At 45.8% G+C, this 21,050-nt stretch overlaps 1 protein-coding gene across 1 annotated transcript in view; it reads left to right on the forward strand.

Annotated features, from left to right (window-relative positions):
* The window catches only part of txnrd2.2 (thioredoxin reductase 2, tandem duplicate 2), a 197,458-nt gene that overhangs the window by 127,708 nt on the left and 48,700 nt on the right, over positions 1-21,050 (forward strand). The window contains exons 9-11 of the mRNA XM_063074135.1: positions 7,708-7,727; positions 9,732-9,823; positions 12,984-13,158. Coding sequence (XP_062930205.1) covers positions 7,708-7,727; positions 9,732-9,823; positions 12,984-13,158 — 287 coding nt within the window. The remainder of the gene's footprint in view (positions 1-7,707; positions 7,728-9,731; positions 9,824-12,983; positions 13,159-21,050) is intronic.

The raw sequence follows: 21,050 nt of genomic DNA on the forward strand, positions 1-21,050 counted from the left end.
TAGTTATCAGTTACTGCCAATTACGCCATGGCATTTCGGGCAGAAGTGAAGGTCCTCCATTTCTGTCTGTCCTTGTCCATCTTCTCTGTTCTACTCCAGGTGTGGTACAGGGTCCTCATTTCAGCCTCTACAGTACAGAGCCGAGTTGTCTTTGGTCTCCCGCATTTCCTCTGCCCTTCTGAGATCCAGTGAAGTGCTGTCTTGATGATAGAGTTGGCCTGTCTTCTCATCAAAGGCCTGTTCTGTGCTCAAAGGGGCCGGGGGGGGGGGCCTGTTCCACACTTGAAGGAGCCGGGAGGGCCTGTTCTGCGCACAAAGGGGCCGGGAGGGCCTGTTCTGCGCACAAAGGGGCCGAGGGGAGGCCTGTTCTGCGCTCAAAGGGGCCGGGAGGGCCTGTTCCGCACTCGAAGGGCCCGGGGGGGCCTGTTCCGTGCTCGAAGGAGCCGGGAGGGCCTGTTCCGTGCTCAAAGGAGCTGGGAGGGCCTGTTCCGCGCTCAAAGGAGCTGGGAGGGTGCCTGTTCCATGCTCGAAGGGGTTGGGAGGGCCTGTTCCGCGCTCGAAGGGGCCGGGAGGGTGCCTGTTCCGCGCTCGAAGGGGCCAGGAGGGCCTGTTCCGCGCTCAAAGGGGCCGGGGGGGGCCTGTTCTGCGCTCGAAGGGGCCTGGAGGGTGCCTGTTCCATGCTCGAAGGAGCCGGGAGGGCCTGTTCCGCGCACAAAGGAGCCGGAAGGGCCTGTTCTGCGCTGGAAGGGGCCAGGGGGGCCTGTCCCGTGCTCGAAGGAGCCTGGAGGGCCTGTTCCGCGCTCGAAGGAGCCTGGAGGGCCTGTTCCGCGCTTGAAGGGGCCCGGAGAGCCTGTTCCGCGCTCAAAGGAGCCGGGAGGGCCTGTTCCACCCTCAAAGGAGCTGGGAGGGCCTGTTCCGCGCTCAAAGGGGCTGCGGGGGCCTGTTCCGCGCTCAAAGGAGCTGGGAGGGCCTGTTCTGCGCTCAAAGGGGCCGGGAGGGCCTGTTCCGCGCTCGAAGGGGCCAGGGGGGGCCTGTCCCGCGCTCGAAGGGGCTGGGGGGGCCTGTTCCGTGCTCGAAGGGGCCGGGAGGGTGCCTGTTCCATGCTCGAAGGGGCCGGGAGGGCCTGTTCCGCGCTTGAAGGGGCCGGGAAGGTGCCTGTTCCATGCTCGAAGGAACCGGGAGGGCCTGTTCCATGCTCGAAGGGGCCGGGAGGGCCTGTTCCGCGCTTGAAGGGGCTGGGAGGGTGTCTGTTCCGCGCTCAAAGAGGCCGGGGGGGGGCCTGTTCCGCGCTCAAAGGGGCCGGGGGGGCCTGTTCCGCGTTGTATCTCTGAATAAAAATACAAATATAAACCACACCTCGATAAGAATTGTTAAAAATTCCTGGCAATCACTATCATGTGAAGAGTACGAATTTCAGGTTGTATTCTGTAAACGTTATCTGATATTACAGGAGCCTAAATCTAAAAATCAAAATGAACCAGCCACCGTGACAAGTTGAAGAATGACAGAAACAGATCATACTCTGGACAGGGATGAGATAAGTTTGGTTGGTGCACGTATCGTTTCACATTGTGGTGAATTACAATGTGGATTACAATTAGGAGCAGGCAGCTCTGGCCCAGACGAACCCAGGGCCTCCAGGCACCAACCTGCAACAAAGCACGAGAGGTTTAGTTTGATTCAAATACCTGAAGGGATGTTGTATGTCAAATGAGCCACACTGGCAGACCAAACAAAAGAATCACATGACCATTTCTGGGTGACAGCCTGGAGATGGCGATAATTCTTTTAGTGCAGTGTGCTGTTATACTAGTGAACTACCCGAAGGGCACTGAAAGCTAACAAAGGAAGGAATAAGCCTTTAGAAAAGAAATTCTTGAGTGAAAAGAGCAACAATTTGGACTAATTGGATTCAATGCTTCAAAGATTCAGAGTCATAGAAAAGTACAGCATAGAAACAGGCCCTTTGGCTCATCTACTCCATGTCGAACTATTTAAACTGCCAACTCCCATTGACCTGTACCCGGACCATAGCCCTCCATACCCCACCATCCACGTACCTTTCCAAGCTTCTCCTGAGGTTTGAAATCGAGCTTGTATGCACCACTTGTGCTGGCAGCTCATTCCACATGCTCACCACCCGCTGTGTGAAGAACTTTCCCATCGTGTTCCCTTTAAACTTTTCAACTTTAATCCTTAACCCATGACCTCTGGTTGTAGTCTCACCCAACCTCAGTGGAAAAAGTCTGCTTACCTTATCTATACCCTTCATAATTCTGTATACCGCTATCAAATCTCCTCTCAACCTTCTGTGTTCCAAGGAATAAAGTCCTAACTAAGAACAGGAGCAGGAATAGGCCATCCAGCCTGTCGAGCCTGCACCACCTTTCAATAAGATCATGGCTGATCTGACCATGGGCTCATCTCCACCTACCTGCCTTTTGCCTCATAATGCTTAATTCCCCTACTATGCACAGATCTATCCAACCTTGTCTTAAATATATTTACTGAGGTCGCCTTCGCTGCTTCATTGGGCAGAGAATTCCACAGATTCACCACCCTCTGGGAAAAGCAGTTCTTCCTCTCCTCTGTCCTAAATTTGCTCCCCTGAATCTTGAGGCTATGTCCCCTGGTTCTAGTCTCACCTACCGGTGGAAACAACTTTCTTGCCTCTATCTTATTTATCCCTTTCATAATTGTATATGTTTCCATAAGATCTCCTCTCATCCTTCTGAATTCCAATGAGTACAGTCCTAGGCGACTCAATCTCTCCTCATAGTCTAACCCCCTCATCTCTGGAATCAACCTGGTGAACCTCTTCTTCATGGTTTCCAAAGCCAGTATACCCTTCCTCAAGTAAGGAGATCAGAACTGCACACAGTACTCCAGATGCGGCCTCACCAGTACCCTATATGGTTGCATCCCCCCCCACCGTCCCGCTCTTCTTAAATTCAATCCCTCTAACAATGAAGGCCAACATTTAATAGATTAAACTATTCAATCTTTCCTTATAACTCAGGTCTTCCAGCCCATGCAACATCCTTGTAAATTTTCTCTGTACTTTTTCAGCCTAATTTACATCTTTCCTATAGGTAGGTGACCAAAACTGCACACAATTCTCCAGATTTGGCCTCACCAATGGTCTTATATCCCTTCTCCCGTACTCAATACTTTGATTTATGAAGGCTAATGTGCCAAAAGCTTTCTTTATGACCTTCTCTACCTGTGACGCCCCTTTCAGCGAATTATGGACCTGTATTCCCAGATCCCTTTGTTCTACCACACTCCTCAGTGCCCTACCGTTCACTGTGTAAGACCGGCCCTGGTTGGTCCTACTGAATTGCAACACCTCGCACTTGCCTGCATTAAATTCCATCTGCCGTTTTTCAGCCAAATTATCCACCTGATCCAGATCCTGCTGCAAGCCACGATTGCCTCCCTCCTAGTTTAGGTCCCGTCCGCAGATTTGTTTACAGTGAAATGCGTCACGTACGTTGACCAGTAGCACATTCTAAGGATGTGCGGGGGGGGCGGGGGCAGCCTGGAAGGGTTGCCACACATTCCGATGTCAACATAGTATGCTCAAAATATTCAGCAGTACACCATGCAGCCAAAATACAACAGAAGAAAATAAACCCCTTTCCCAAAGGCCCACCCACACAGGCCTCCAGCCCATCGTAGGCCTCCTCCGGGCCTCTGACCTCCAGACCTTGGTACCGGACTCACTGACCCAAGGGCTGTGACCTCCGGTCTTGCTGGCCAAAAAGTCAGTACAGATGCAGAGGAGTGAATAGTGTCCTATGCTGTATACCATAAGAGCTGTTGACAGTGTTCAGTTTTCCTCCTGGTGGAAAGTTATTGGAGAAGGATCGTTCATTATGTGTCGTGTGGTATGATCTGGGCGATCGCGTCTTTCCATGATTGTTCTTGGCACATTTTTCTACAGTAGAGGTTTACCATTACCTTCTTCTGGGCAGTGTCTTTATAAGACAGGTGACCCCAGCCATTATCAATACTCTTCAGAGGTTGTCTGGTGTCAGAGGTCACATAACCAGGACTCGTGATACACACCGGCTGCTCATACAACCATCCACCACCGGCTCCGATGGCTTCACGTGACCCTGATCGGGATGGGGGGGGTGGGAGGAGGGAGTGGTGGGAAGAAGCCCTTACATCTCTACCCCACCACCCGGGGAGAAGAATATTTCTCCAATGAAAGGAAATGTGGGGGACTTCTTGATCAGCTGAAGTCCCTGTAATGATGGTGCTGATCACTTTGCATTCAATTAACCCCTGTTTGACACCAAAAGTTTAAATATTGTCCAAATTAGCATGAAAAAATATAAGCCATCCCCTTGGGCTCAAAATATGAAACAGCTGAACAGGGGAAAAAAAACTTCAATACCGTTCAGTTGAACCATCCAATATAGGATTCAACTTCCTGTATTTAACCAGCCTAGAATAGTGTTGAACACATTGAATTGTGAATGCACTGGAATGCCAGAAGCTGTAGAGAGTTGTGAGTCTACTCAATGCATTAGAACCACATCCCTCTTCCTCTGTTATCAGGGTTCCACAATATCTGGGTCCTACCATTTTCTCGCAGCTACCATTGGGCATGAGATACAAAAGCCTGAAGTCACACACCACCAGGTTCAAGAACAGCTGCTTCTCTTCCACCATTTGGTTCTTGAACCAGCCGGCAAAACCCTAATCACTATAGATTAGCCATCCCCCTGTGTGTATACATGGCTCCTCCGTAGAGAGAGTTAAGTGCACCAAGTTCCTCGGAGGTCACATCACGGATGACCGCACCTGGTCCCTCAATATCACCTCCCTGAACAAGAAGGCACAGCAGTGCCTCCACTTCCTGAGGAGACTGAGGCAAGCGAGGCTTCCACCCCCATCCCCCATCTTAACTGAATTTTACAGGAGCACCATTAGAAGCATCCAGACAAGCTGCATCTCCATCTGGTGTGGGAGCAGCTGAACATCGGACCGGACGTCCGGACGTCACTACAAACGACTGTGACCTGTAGTATTATCAAGGATCTCACCTGTCCATCCGGCATCCTCTTTGACTTTCTACCGTCAAGCAGGAGATTCTGATACAAAAAGACAAGAACGTCAGGATGGGAAACAGTTCCTTCCCTCAGGCTGTTCGGCATCTGAAGTCCCGCCGCATCGCATTGGAAGCGTCAACAATTACTTTGTTCTGTGCCCTACAATTTTAATTTATGGGCTTAATTTATGCGTAATTCATTTGTAGATTTAATTCTACTTTCCTTAGTTATTGTGTTGTATGTGTATGCTTTACACCCTGGTCTCATTTGACGATATACATGTATATAGCTAAATGACAATAAACTTGACTGTGACCACTTTTACCACTAAAATGGACTTGAATTTTTTCATTGCAATTGTGTTCTTTCTTGTAATAATTGTCTACAATGTTTAATTTCTCTTTTTCTTGTGAATGTTGTTTATATGATGCTCTATGCCTGTGAAGCTGCTGGAAGTTAGCTTTTCACTGCAGCTGTGCGTACACGGACTTGTACATCCATAGCAGATAGCGCAACGGCTTTACAGCGCCAACGATTGCTGATTGTGGTTTGATTCCTGTCTGTAAGGAGTATTTAATTCTCTCCATGACGTATGGTTAGGGTTAGTGAGTTATGGCGTGTTATCTTGATGCCGAAAGCATGGCGACATTTGTGGGTTGCCCCCAGCGCTATCTACTTTCTGTTAATGAAGAAATTATTTTTTTAAAATCATACTGATAACATACACATAATGCTGGAGGAACTCAGCAGGTCAGGTAACATCCATGGAAGGGAATAAACAGTCTGAAACATCAACTCTTAGTATTCTGAGTTCCTTCAGCATTTTGTGCATGTTCCTTTACACTTATGACTGTTGAGTGCGGGTTTTTAGTGATTCAATTGTGTTCCTTGGATTTACTGTGTATTCCCACAAGAAAATGAATATTCAGCTTGCAAATGGTGACACACAGAACTGTGCAAAAGTCTTGAGCACATATATGGCTGGGGTCTGCATGGTACTGTATTTCTCAACGTGGAGTGGAGAGTGAGTTTGTGAATCTGGCAGGAGTAAAGAATTTAGGGAATAGCGAGGGTGGAGGTCACGGGAGGGGTGTGAGACAGATTGCAGAGAAGGATTGCTGGGGGCAGGGGAGTGGCATTGGTATAGATGTTACCAAGCAAGGTAACTTGATTCCAAACAATTGGACATTTGATTCTAAACAATTGGATTATTGATCATTACAGAATGTCTCTGGTGGTTCCCTCTCCCTTCCCCTTTCCCCAACCATGATTCCCCTCTCCACTCTCAGTCCACAATACAGATCCATATCAGGATCAGGTTTATCGTCACTCACAAATGTCATGAAATTTGTTTTTTTTGTGGCAGCAGTACAATACAATATATAAAATTACTACAGTGCTGTGCTAAACTCTCAGGCACCCTAGTTATATATATGTGCCTAAGACTTTTGCCTACAACTATACGCACTTTGATAAGAACTTTAAAGATTACCAGCATCTCTTGTGCATACTGATAATAGGGCAGCACAGTCACGTAGTGGTTAGCACAACGTTTTACAGTACCAGTGACCCAGGTTCAATTCCCATCACACGGTAGTGTAGTGGTTAGCACAACGTTTTACAGTACCAGTGACCCAGGTTCAATTCCCATCACACGGTAGTGTAGTGGCTAGCACAACGCTTTACAGTACCAGTGACCCGGGTTCAATTCCCATCGCACAGTAGTGTAGTGGTCAGCACAACGTTTTACAGTACCAGTGACCCGGGTTCAATTCCCATCACACGGTAGTGTAGTGGTTAGCACAACGTTTTACAGTACCAGTGACCCAGGTTCAATTCCCATCACACGGTAGTGTAGTGGCTAGCACAACGCTTTACAGTACCAGTGACCCGGGTTCGATTCCCATCACACGGTAGTGTAGTGGTTAGCACAACGCTTTACAGTACCAGTGACCCGGGTTCGATTCCCATCACACGGTAGTGTAGTGGTTAGCACAACGCTTTACAGTACCACTGACCCGGGTTAAGTTCCCACTGCTGCATGTAAGGAGTTTGTGTGTTCGCCCCGTGACCGTGTGGGTTTACTCCGGGTGCCCCTGCTTCCTCCCACAGTCCAAAGACGTACCGGTTAGTAGGTTAATTGGTCACTGTAAATTGTCCCATGATTAGGCTGGGATTAAATCAGGGGATGCTGGGTGGCACGGCTCGAGGGACCTGAAGGGCCTGTTCCACATTGTATCTCACTACTACTACCACTACGTCGACTCAGGCCCAGGGGGCCGGCGTCGGGCACGATGACGGACTCTCCACTTCTCCCTCTCCCTCATCAGTGTGTTCAGTTCATCTACATTAGCCGCACCGCTGTCTTCCAGGAGCGTGTTGACTATAGTCTTGGGAGGGCACCCAGGGTTCATCCTCCCGTGCTTGGGCTCCCATATGATGACTAGGCTGGCAGGTAGCTCGGGGTGGCGTAGACAGTGCCCCGCTAGTTGCAGTCTTCTCGCCTCGATTTTAGTGGTGAGCATCGCTAGGTCGTCATAGAGCTCGACGCTCGTCATGTACTGTTGCCAACTCACGTCAAGAGTTGTATTTCAATAAATAAGCAAATATATTCATTTATTTTTGTCTTTTATTTTCTTTACAGATTAGTTATTGGTGCAAGCTGTATCCTTTTGGAATAGAGTCAGAGAGCAATGTAGGCCTTTCGGCTCAATAAGTCCAGGATTACCTCAGTGTCCACTCAGTTAGTCTCCATTTCCCGAGTTCATCCTGTATCCCTCTAATCCCACCCCCTTCATCATGTACCTATCCAAATGCTCAACCACTTCCTTTGGCAGCTCATTCCAAAACTCACCACCTTCTGCACGAAATAGTTCAATATTTCCATTTGATATCAGAGAATGTATATAGTCTACAACCTGAAATTCTTACTCTTCACAGACATCCACCAAACGGAGAGAAAAATCCTAAAGAATGAATGACAGAAAACATTAGAACATCAAATTCCCCCTCCCCCCATGCACCAGCAGCAGCAAATCATCAACCCACCCCCGACTTGTTCCAGCAGAAAGCATCAGCACCCCCCCCACCCACCCACCATGTGCACAATGGCAAAACCCCCAAAGAGACCACTGTCCATCCCAACAGTTTGTCATCCCATTGAGTCACTCTCTCACTAACGAGGGAGAGAGAAGTATCACTCCTTCCACTGCGAGAGAGGAGACCAACAGCTTGCTGTTTGGATGTTACAATCTGAAGCGTCACCTCTCAGATCCCTTTTAAATCATTTCCTGCTGACCTTGAACTTAAGCTGGCAGGTTTTGGTATTCCCTACAACGAGGGGCATAGGTAAGTTGGATGGTAACAACACCTTTATCTTAGGCATAGATAAGGTGGTGTTATCTATATCTCTTATAATTGAAACTTTTCTAAAAGGTAATCCCTCGTTCTGTAGTGTTGCCAACATCATTGTAAATTTTATCTGCACTCATTCCAGTTTAACCACATCTTTCCTACAACATGATGACCAAAATTGTACATGATATTCCAAGTGTTGCTTTAGCAACAACTTGTTCAACTGGAACATAGTGTCCCAACCTCTTTACTCAATGCCCTGAATGCTGAGCACTTATTAAACAGCCTTGTTAGTGGGAGAGAGAGAGCCCGTGGCATGTCGAACTGGTGAGTGAACAGTGGTTTTTGATGGACTCCAGATCATAGGCTCTCTGGGGGCGTTGCTATTGCCTGCGTGGTGGGTGGTGGGGAGAGGGTAATGGTTTTACTGAGGCAGCTGGAGGGGGTAGGGCTGATGCTTTGCTGCTGCTTGTGTGTGGGATAGGGAGGGGAGCTTTGAGGTTCTAATGCTTTTGTCTGTCTTTCATTCTTTGGGGGCTTTCTTCTGTTTTGTGGATGTCTGTGAAGAGTAAGAAACACAAGCCGTATACTGTGTACATTCTCTGATATTGAATGGAACAATTGAACCTTTTTTATACCATGTTGTCTACCTGTGATACTGCCTTTGATAACCTATGCACTTGTACTAAGTCCCTATGTTCTATAACACTCCCCGTGCCTTGCCATTCATCATGTATATGGGTTTGAGAACATACTATGAATGGAAGGGCACGAGGGCAGATCGGGCTCACCAGCCGTGGTTGGCAGCTCACTTTGGAGAGGGAAAACTCTGATCTCAAACCTCTGCTGCCTTGCGGCTATACCCACTCCTGGGAAAGGCTTCAGGAGTAAACCCTGAGGGGGAAAGTCCGGAACTGGAGTTCCTAAGGCAGCCCTACTTTGAGTTCATCACTGACTGGCAACTCCTGTGATGCTGCTGCTGCCAAACTGTAATGGTCTGTGCCATTCATTTGAGTTTATCAGATGTGTAGAGAGGGGGAGCTTGGTACATGGGCAACAGCTTGCTCTCCATATCGTACTGCCCAGGCTTTATGTGTCTAGACAGCGAGGACTCAAAATCCATGGTCAACCCTGACCGATGGGGGTCTCAGAAGGGAGTGTAATACAATTTAGTGTCTTACAACTGCTTGTCAAGAAGCTGAAGTTATTTTACGCTGATGAACTTAGTCAGTCTCCTCATTTAACAAAATGTTACTTTGAAGCCCAAAAGTATGTTACAGTAACAGTTGGATCTTTAGCACAATGCTTCACCAGATGTGGCCCTGGAGTGTGCTGGCTTTCTGACTGGGCTTGGTTTGGATACTTCACTTATGATACGAAGCATTCCTCTCCGTGGATTTGATCAGGTATAACCCGAATGTTTATGTATGATTAGTTTGAACTGCAGCGTTACTTTACATTCAAAGAAACGCACACAAAGTGCTGGGGAATCTCAGCAGGTTAGGCAGCATCTATGAAAATGAATAAATAGCCGATGTTTCGGACCAAGAGCCTTCTTCAGGCCAGAATAAAAAGGTGGGGGGAGGAGGGGAGGGGAAGGAGGTTAGCTGGAAGGTGATAGGTGAAGCCAGGTGAGTGGAAAAGATAAAGGGATGGAGAAGAAGGAATCTGATAGGAGAGGACAGTGGACCATAGGAGAAAGAGAAGATAAAGGGATGGAAAAGAGGGAATCTGATAAGAGAGCAGAGTGGACCATAGGAGAAAGAGAAGGAGGAGGGGACCCAGAGGGAAGTAATAGGCAGGTGAGAACTAAAATTAAGAGTGGGGGCTCGAGGAGGGGTTGGAAATTTGTTTACTAGAAGGAGAAATCAATATGCCCATCAGATAGGAAGCTACCCAGGTGGAATATAAGGTGTTGGCTCCTCCACCCTGAGAGTGGCCTCATCTTGGCACAAGAGGAGGCCATGGATTGACATGTTGGAATGGGAATCGGAACTAAAAGGTTTGGCCACCAAGAAGTCCCACCTGTGGTCGATGGAACAGAGGTACTTGATGAAGCAGTCCTCCAATTTATGACAGGGCTCACCAACGTAGAGGAGGCCACTATGGGAGCACTGGATACAACAGACAACTCCCAGCAGATTTGCAGGTGAATTGTTAACTCACTTCACTTTACATTCTTAGTAAATACACAGATTGAAATGAGTTGCATGACTAATTTACCAAAGTGCCTTTGAGTGCTTTCATCTGGGAGATTAGAGGTACAAAAGGTAAAGGGCTGAAGAGAGGAGAGTGGACCATGGGAGGAAGCTCCCAGAGTAAGCTCCCTGTATTTGAATAAAATCTATCTATCTATCTCTCTCTCCCTCTTCCTCCCTCCCCTCCTCTCTCCCTCCCTCCCCATCCTCTCTCCCTCCCTCCCTCCCCCTCCTCTCTCCCTCCCTCCCTTTCCCCTCTCCCCTCCCTCTCCTTCCCTCCCCCGGTGCTGCTGGTGGATGCTGCCAATGTCCTGGGTCATAGGTGGTGTTTGGGCGGTACGGTGTGTAGATGGAACTCTGTGGTTCGCGTTATGATGTGTCTCTGGTTTCTAGTCACTCCTTTTTTTGTTGATTTCGTTTGATTTTGGTTGGGGCGGACTGGACATAGCGTGTGATGCGGTGCTGGGTTGAGTTGGTCTGAGCTGCACAGGATATCCGTGGACTCTTTCAATGAGATTGGTGTTTTGCACTCATTTTTTAAAAAAATTATGTGACTTGTTCTCTTTTTTTGTGTGTAGTGGGAGTTTGATGTTTTTCTTAAAATGTGTTCCATGGTGTTTCTTTGTTTTGTGGCTGTCTGCGGGAAGACAAATCTCAGTGTTGTATGCTGCATATGTACTTTAAATCTTTAAAGGGAAGGAGGAGGGGTACCAGAGGGAGGTGATGGGCAGGTGAGCAGAAGAGAAGCAGTGAGAGGGGCCAGTGAGAGGGACTCTTCATCTTATGTTCTTGATATTTATTGCTTATTAATTTATTATTATTAATCTTTTTTCTTTTTTTTAGTTTGCACATTTTGCTGTGTTTTGCACACTGGTTGTTTGCCCTGTTCCTTCATTGGTTCTATTATGGGTAAAAGTTCAAAGTAAATTTATTATCAAAGTACATTATTGGATTTATTGACTATGCCCACAAGAAAATGAATCTCAGGGTTGTATATGGTAACATATGTGTACTTAGGTAATAAATTTACTTCCAACTTTGAACTCTTGAACTTTGAGGTTGAACATCTCACTTCATCTCACCTTCTCCTTCTTACTTCAACCCCCTCCCCCACCCACCTATCTTCTCTCCTGGCTTAACCTATCACCTGCCAGCTTGTAATCCCTCCCCTCCCCACACCTCCTTATTCTAGTAACTTCCCCCTTCCTTTCCAGTCCAGATGAAGGGTCTCAGCCCATAATGTTGACTGTTTATTCCTCTTCATAGCTGCTGCCTGAACTGCTGACTTCCTCCAGCGTTTTGTGTGTGTTGCTCTGGATTTTCAGCATCTGCCGAAATCATGTGTTTATAGACAGCAGTAAAAATTGTTTATCATCTCTAACAAAGTTTTATTTATGGGTGATGAGAGTGTCCCATCGGTCAGGGTCGACCATGGATGTTGTGTTCTAGCTGTCTAGTCACGCCAGCCAGGGTAGTACACTGTGGAGAACAAGCTGTTGCCCATGTAGCAAGCTCCCCCTCTCCACACACCTGATGAACCAAAAAGAATGCAGAGGTCGATATAGTTTGGCAGCAGCAGCATTCAAAGAGTTGCCAGTCAGCGTTGAACTCAGCCTTAACCTCGGGATTTCCTCCCGAAAAACCTTCCACATGAGTGAGTATAGCTGTAAGGCAGTGGAGGTTTGAGATCAAACACGAGAAAATCTGCAGATGCTGGAAATCCAGAGCAACACACACAAAATACTGGAGGAACTCAGCAGGTCAAGCAGCATCCAAGGAAAAGAGTAAACAGTCGACATTTCGGGCCGAGACCCTTCATTAGAACTCTTACTCTGATTTCTTCTTCCTTTCCAGTCCTGATGAAAGGTCTCGGCCCCAGATGTCAACTGTTTACTCTTTTCCGTAGATGCTGCCTGGCCTACTGAGTTCCTCCAGTATTTTGTGTGTGATGCGGAGTTTAATATCAGAGATTTCTTTCTCCTAGATGAGCTGCCAACGACTGATGAGCTCCGTCCGCCAGAAGCGACTGTTTTTTTAGACGCCAGTAGCCACCTCTACCCCTTCTCCCATTAGTAAAACACAGTTCCGCTGGGCTTAGTAGCTAAGCCACATGCGAAGGCCAGGAGCTGGACTTGGTTGTTAGAGGCTAATTGAGATGCATGTCATTGGGAGCATTCAATAAGTAGTGGAAGCTTATCTACTTTACCAACTCCTGGCTATAACAACCTTAAGGAACTTATTCATAGGTAACAACAGGAAGAAATTTCAATAGTAGCTTCGTAAATGACTCTGTAAAGTTGAAAGTAAAACATGATGTTAATATAAAATGGCGATGCTGTTGAACAACGTGTTTTCCCTCTTCGTGTAGCAAATGGCTCACCTGGTGACAGATCACATGACGTCTTACGGTACCCGAATCTATTGGAAGTGCACACCTGTCAAAATAGAAAAACTGAGCAGTGGCAGGCTGCAAGTCGTGTGGAAAAATCTGGAGTCCAGCATAGAAGAGCGAGAGTCCTTTGACACTGTGATGTGGGCAGTAGGTAAGAATGCCAATTCTTAACATTCCAACAAACGGTAATACTGCCGCGAGGCATTTGTAAGACGTGCATTTACATGGCTTTGGATTGGAAGTATTTTGTTTCAATAATGCCAAGACTTTCATACAAATTAACCTTCATAGTTTAGCAGATCATAGGAATGTCATGATTCATTTTACCTGTCACCAGTTATAGCTGTTATTATTTGTGTGACCTTGCATTCTCAACTATAATTTCTATACATTGAATAGACCATAGATCATAGAGCGATACGCAACACTTCGGCCCACAATCTTATCACATATACTGTATATAAAATAATTAAATAGTAAAATAGTGTAAAGACAGAAATAAAAAAGTAGTGAGGTAGTGTTCATGGGTTCAATGTCCATTCAGAAAGCGGATGGCGGAGGGGAAGAAGCTGAATGGACAGGGAATCAGAATCAGGTTTAATATCACCAGCATATGTTGTGAAATTTGTTGTCTTTGTGGCAGCAGTACAATGCCATACATAATAAATGGGGAAAATGTGAATTGCTGTAAATATATATAGTAGCTAAACAAGTAGTGCAAAAATAGAAATTAAAAGTAGTAAGGTAGCGTTCATCGATTTAATGTCCATTCTGAAATCTGATGGCAGAGGAGAAGAAACTGTTCTTGAATCGCTGAGTGTGTGTCTTCAGCTTCTGTACCTCTTCCCTGATGGTAGCAATGAGACAAGGGTAATGGGGTCTTTAATGATGGATGCCACCGTTTTGAGGCACTGCTCCTTGAAGAACTATTCAGTGTTTTAGGTGACATACCGAGATCTCCTCAAAATCCGAATGGCAGTTCAAAAACAAGCTGCTGTCTTGCCTTCTTTGTAACTGTATTGATATGTTGGGCTCCAGATACATCTTCAGAGATGTTGACACCCAGGAACTTGAAATTGCTCACTCTTTTCATTTCTGATCCCTCTATGAGGATCAGTTTGTGTTCCTTTGTCTTACCCTTTCTGAAGTCCATAATCAGCTCTTTGGTCTCTAAGATCAATCTAACCCTTTCCTCCCACACGATCCTCCATTTTTCATCTATGTGGCTGTCTAAAAGCCTCACATTAGCGTCCATCGTTAGAGATCCCCACCACCAAGGCCATGCTCTTTTCTCGCTGGTACCATCAGATAGAAGGTACAAGAGCCTCAGGATGCACAACGCCAGGTTCAGGAACAAAAGGGGATAACTACACTCACTTGCCCATCCATTGAGACGTTCCTATAACCAATGATCTCACTTTAAGGACTCTTCATCTTATTGTTTCATTTTCTTGTTATTTATTGCTATTTATTTATACCTGCATTTGCACAGTTTGTTGACTTCTGCACTCTGGTTGATCTTTCATTGATCCTGTTATAGTTACTATTCTTTAGATTTGCTGAGTATGCCCACAGGAAAATGAATCTCAATGTTGTATGTGGTGATATATATGTACTCTGATAATTCTTATATGTCCCGAATGTATCTGCCTGTACTACCACCTTGGGAGTGTGTCCCACTCGCTTGCCACTCTCTGTATTAAAAAAAAACACCTACCCCTTTTATCACAAACACAGGTAAATTTGCAGATGCTGGAAATCCAAAGCAACACCCAGAATGCTGGAGGAACTCAGCAGGTCAAGCAGGATTCTTTCCTCTCCAACCCTTAACCTTTCCCATCCACCTGGCCTCTCCTATCACCTTACAGCTAGCCTCTCCCCCACCTGCCCCCCAGTTTATATTCAGGCATTTCCCCCCTTCTTCTTAGTCGCGAAGAAATGTCTCAGACCGAAATGTTGACTGTTTACTGTTTTCCATAGATGTTTCCTCCAGTATGTTGTGTGTTACTTTTGATATCTCCCATTTGCATTCTTCTAATCATTTTAAAGTTGTGCACTTTCATACCAGCCATTTCCACCCTGGGCAAAAGGTCTCTGCCTGTCCACTCTACGCCTCTTACCATCTTGTACACCTCTATCAAGTCATTTCTCATCCTCCCTCTCTTCAAAGAGGAAAACCTGAGCTTTCTCAACCTTTCCACAGAAGCCATGTTCTCTAATCCAGCCAGCATCTTGGTAAATCCCCTTTGCGCCCTCTCTAAAGCTTCAACATCCTTCCTATAATGAGGTGACTAAAACTGAACACATTACTCCAAGGCAACACACTCAAAATGCTGGAGGAGCTCAGCTGGGCAGGCAGTATCTATGGAAAAGAGCAGACAGTCGACGTTTTGGGCCGAGACCCTTCATCAGGACTGGAAAGGAAAGGGGAAAGAATTCAGAATAAGATGTTGGGGGGAGGGGAGGAAGACATATGAGATGGCAGGTGATAGGTGAACCTGGGAAAGGGGGAGGGGATGAAGTAAAGAGCTGGGAAGTTGATTCGTGAGAGAGATAAAAGGCTGGAGAAGTGGGAATCGGATAGGAGAGGATAGAAGACCAGGGAGGTGATGGACAGATAAGAAGAGAGGGTCTGAGAGGGAAACAAGAATGGAGAATGGTGAAGGAGAGGGTGGGGGGCAATTACAGATGTTCCAGAAATTGATGTTTATGCCATCAGGTTGGAGGCTACCCAGATGGAATATAAGGTGTTGTTCCTTCAACCTGAGTGTGGCCTGATCCTGGCAGTAGAGCAGGCCATAGACAGACATATCGCAGTGAGAGTGGGAAGTAGAATTCAAATGGGTGGCTGCTAGGAAATCCAAATTAGGTCTAATCCAGCCAGCATCTTGGTAAAGCTTAGGTTTTATAGAGCTGCAGCATTACCTCACGGCTCTTGAACTCAATCCCCCGACTAATGAAGGCCAACACACGATACGACTTCTTAACCATCCTATCAACTTCTGTGGCAACATTGATAATTAATAAGAAGGTCTGGGTTTTACTTCATTGGGTATTGTTTGTTGCCCAGTTCCTTGCCTTGGTCCTCATTATCCATAGAAATCTTTAGATACTCTCTGTCTACTCTATCTATACCTCTCGTAACCTTATAAACCTCTATCGGATTTCTCCTTAGTCTCTGCCACTCCAAAGAAAATAACCCAAGTTTGTCCAGCCTCTCCTGCTAGCACATGTTCTGTAAACCAGGCAACACCCTGGTAAACCTCTTCTGCACCCTCTCTAAAGCCTCAACATCCTTCCTGTAGTGGGGCAACCAGAACTGTATGCAATACTCCAGATGTGGCCTACCCCAGAGTTTTATAAAGTTGCAACATAACCTCCTGACTTTTGCAATCACTGCCTCGACTAATAAAAGCAAGCATTCCATAAGCTTTCTTAACCCGTATAGCCAGTTTCAAGGAGCTATGAACTTGGATCCCAAGATCTCTCTACTCAGCAGCACTGTTAAGGGTCTTGCACTTATTCCTTACATTTGTCTCCTAGCCAATTTGGGGTTGTACTCTTTGGAACTTAAGATAATGAGAGATGGACTTATTCAAATGCCTGAGATTTTAATGGGGTTTGACAGGGTAGATGTTGAGATTTTTGCAATAGTAGAAAATTCATAAACAAAGGGGTCATGGTTGCAAAATACAGGGAGGGTACGAAGTGTTGAAATTTCTTTTTGCAGAGGGCGATGAATTTCTGGAACTTTTGAACCCAGTAGTTGTGAAAGTTTAATGATTAGAAATGTTTTAAGGTCCAATCCATTAATTTGTGAATGATCAAAGAAACAAGGGCTATGGGGATCTGGGACAGAAGTGGAATTAAGGCCTACATAGATCATGTTGAGCGGTGGGGTAGGCTTGAGGAGGCTGACGGCCTCCTAAGTTTTTATGCTCTTCACAGTGTACAAGGAGCTATACTTGGAACTCCAATGTCAGTTCTACTCATTAAAATGTGGAATGGATACTGTCTTCTTCCAAGAAAAGGCAGGAAGCAGTATCCTGGCTCTTGGACCTTTCCTAGCCTTGGATTCGACCTGAATACATACATCTGCAACATTTGAAGAGAAAGAGGGTGACTTGTATTAATCTCACAATGGTCAGCCAATTTCCCACTGAGTCGTGAGGCATTATTTTAAAGACTACACAGAGACAATCCTGTGTACAATCACAGGAATTGAAAGCCCTAATTTTTTCCCTCCTTGCCTTCCTTGTCTATTCTTCTAAATGACATTCGAGTTAGGGTTAGTAAGTTGTGGGCATGCTGTGTTGGAGCCGGGCTGTAGCATAGCATGCCCACTTGTGGGCTGTACCCAGTATACATTCAGACTGTTTTGGGCATTGACACAAACAATGCATTTCACTGTGTGTTTTGATGTACGTATGACAGATAAAGCTAATCTAATCTTTAGCAACACATACAAAATGCTGGACGAACTCAACAGGTCAGGCAGCATCTATGGAAAAGAGTAAACAGTTGATGTTTGGGCCGAGACTCTTCTTCTGAGAAGGAAAGGGGAAGGTGTGTCACATGATCGGCAACAATGAATATATCGAGTCAGGATTTATAAACAAACAAACACTTATTAAACCCTGATAAACAATGAAAAAAACCGAAAACCCTAACCGGAAGTAAACAGCTATTCGGCCATTCGGTAAACCGCTACTCAGTGCTAGTTCTTAAAGCGATAATGTGAAACCAGTTCTTAAAGCAATAAATTCAAACACAGTTCTTCGAATGGTGGACTTTAAAGTCCAAGAGAATTATATAGTCAATTAGGAGAGACTTCCATGAAGTAACGAATTCCTCGAAGACACGACATCACTGTCCCTCCCAGTCGGATCCTGCCTCGTCCACAAGATTCACGACGATGGAAATAAAACAATTTTAAAGGCACTGACCTTCCTCCTCCGTAGAATAGACCTTGCACAGCCTTTCTGCCACTTTTAGCAGAGACTATCTCATGCTGATCACTTTCTTGAACGAATTCAATAATGGTTGATCCTTTCCAAACCCGTCTTCACTCTCCAATGTTACTGAAAAGATACATTAACAAACTGGGCAGTGATTGGTCAAACTGCTGGCTCAGATTTCTGTACCTTACATTAGAACATAAAACTCCGTTTAAAATCAAAACTGCGTCATAATGCAAATATGCAGCAAAGCGGAGTATGTCATTGACATTCTAACTGGAAAACTAACTGTGTCACCAGGGGTCTTCCCTTTTATACCCGTGGTGAACATGTCATCACGTGACCTCACATCGGCGGGAAAGTTACATCAGCTAACCTCCAAAAGACCATTACATCATTCTCACAAGAAAGTCACAAGATCTCCTTGAGATATGTAACAGGTGCCAGAATAAAAAGGTTGGGGGGAGGGGAAGGAGGCTAGCGGAATGTGATAGGTGAAGCCAGGTGGGTGGGAAAGGTCAAGGGTTGGAGAGGAAAGAGTGGTGAATAGAGGAAGGGGTGGTGGGGGGGAATTTGAAGGAATCTGATAGGAGAGGAGAATGGACCATAGGAGAAAGGGAAGAAGGTGAGGACCAGGGGGAAATAATATTCAGGAGAGAAGTAAAAGGTCAGAGTGAGGAAGAGAGGAAGGTGGGGGCGGGTGTGGAATTTTGTTTACTGGAAGGAGAAATCGATATTCACACCATCAGGTTGGAGGGTACCCAGATGGAATATAAGGTGTTGCTCCTCCACCCTGAGGGTAGCCTCATCTTTGCACAAGGAGAGGCCATAGATCATCGTGTTGGAACGGGAATGGGAATTCTGATTTGATGGAGACAGACGTGAAAGCACAGAGGAACATCTGGAGAAATTTCTGAAATGCCGGTTCGCTGCCGCTGCTACTGTGCGATCGAGAATCTTCGGAGGGAAAGCCCCAATATCCCCGGCTTTGCCTGCTGCTGGCGACCGAGGCTGAGGTCGAAGCATTTGGATAGAGATGGTGCTCGGTACTCGTTGTCGAAGGGCGGATCAGAGCTCAAAGTTTTCGGACAACTCAGAATCGGACTGTGGTCGGGCATGGCAGGGAGAGTTTTCTTCCTTCTCCCGTCTGCGTGAGATGTGGGACTTTCTAGAGACTTTGAACTTTTTTACTGTGCCATGGTCTCTTCTTCATCAAGTTATGGTATTGTTGCACTGTTGTAACTATATGTTATAATTATGTGGTTTTTGTTAGTTTTTCAGTCTTGGTCTGTCCTGTGTTTTCTGTGATATCACACTGGAGGAATATTGTATCATTTCTTAATGCATGCATTACTAAATGACAATAAAAGAGGACTGCGTGTCCTCATGATCTAATCTAATCTAATTGGAATAAAAATGTTTGGCCACTGGGAGGTCCTGCTTGTGGCAGATGTTGTGGAGTTGCTCGACGAAGTGGCCCCCCCCAACTTACGAAGAGTCTCAGCAACATAGCGGAGGCCACACCTGGAGCACCGGACACCATAGACGGACCCCAGCAGATTCACAGGTAGAAGTGTTGTCTCACCTGGAAGGACTGTTTGACGTTCCTGAATGGCCATGAGGAAGAAGGTGTATGGGCAGGTGTAGCACGTTCTAATCTTTCATTTTTAAATCTCTACTGCCTGAAAGAGTGAATCATCTGGAAATGGAAACACAACAACATAAACACATTCTGAGTACATAAAGCGTGTATTAAAGTAAGACCTCTCAGGGACTCCTCTCTGCAGATTCTCATCATCGGAGGGGAATTTAGAAGCAGGATGGAAGGAAGTATGTTGAGAGAGCTGTGTTGATTTGTAGTGTCAACACCCCCAGCAGATATGGAAGATCTTCATTGCTGCCCTAAAAGCCAACAGGTATAAGAGCAGAAAGTATAGATGTCTCAACCATATTTCTTCCTCTTTTTTGACTTTCACTCAGTGGCCACTTTATTAATGCTAATATCTAATCAGCCAATCATGTGGCAGGAACTCAATGCATAAAGTCGTGCAGAGATGCTCAAAAAATTCAGATGATGTTCAGACCAAACATCAGAATGAGGAAGAAATGTGATTGAAGTGACTTTGACCGGAAATGATGATTGGTGCCAGACAGGGTGGTTTGCGTAGCTCAGAAACTGCTGATCTCCTGGAATTTTTACACACAACAGTCTCTAGAGTTTACAGAGCCATCTAGTGAGCGGCAGCTCTGTGGATGAAAATGCCTTGTTAAGGAGAGAGGTCAGAGGAGAATGGCCAGGCTGGTACAAGCTGACAGGAAGGTGACAGTGACTTAGATAACCGTGCATTACAACAGTGGTGTGCAGAAGAATGCACAGCACTTCAAACCTTGAAGTGGGTGAGATACAGCAGCAGAAAACCACGAACGTACATTCAGCGGTGACTTTATTAGGTATAGGAGGCATCTAATAAAGTGACCACTGAGTGTCTGATGGGAGTTGATCACCTTGTTTTATTCATCCCTGTTTCTCTCTTTCTCAGTTCTGATGAAGGATCTTTGAATTGAAACGTTAACTCTGTTTCTGTTTTTGCGGCATTGCAGATCCTTTGGGTGTGGTCTTTCATTGATTTTATTATGGTTCTTGGATTTACTGTGAATGCCTGCAAGAAAACAAATCACAGGGTTGTATATGGTGCCATATATGAACTTTGATAAAAAAAATTTACTTTGAACTTCGCACTTTTAACTTGTATTAGTCGTAACATGGTCCAGTCTTGTGCACGACCCTCCTTCACGCTTGCTTTAAGCACATGTGGTTATTTCTTCCCCATCTTAGTTTGGTACTGATCTATTGCCCATCTTGCCACTGGCATTTTGGACAGTAACAAAGGTCCTCCATCTCTGTCTATAAACACCATTGCACACAGAAAAAGAAGGATTCTTCATTGCTGTTTCCGTAACAATTTGTTTTGACCGGTTGTGGTTGTTAGCCCTGAGCTGAACCCCTGAACCTAGAAGACTGGTGGACCACTCTTAGTCTGGCCTCTACCCTTTGACCTGTCTGGCATGGGTGACCCTACCAAGA

This window comes from Mobula hypostoma, chromosome 21 (genome assembly GCF_963921235.1).
Source record: "Mobula hypostoma chromosome 21, sMobHyp1.1, whole genome shotgun sequence".
Classification (NCBI taxonomy): domain Eukaryota; kingdom Metazoa; phylum Chordata; class Chondrichthyes; order Myliobatiformes; family Myliobatidae; genus Mobula; species Mobula hypostoma.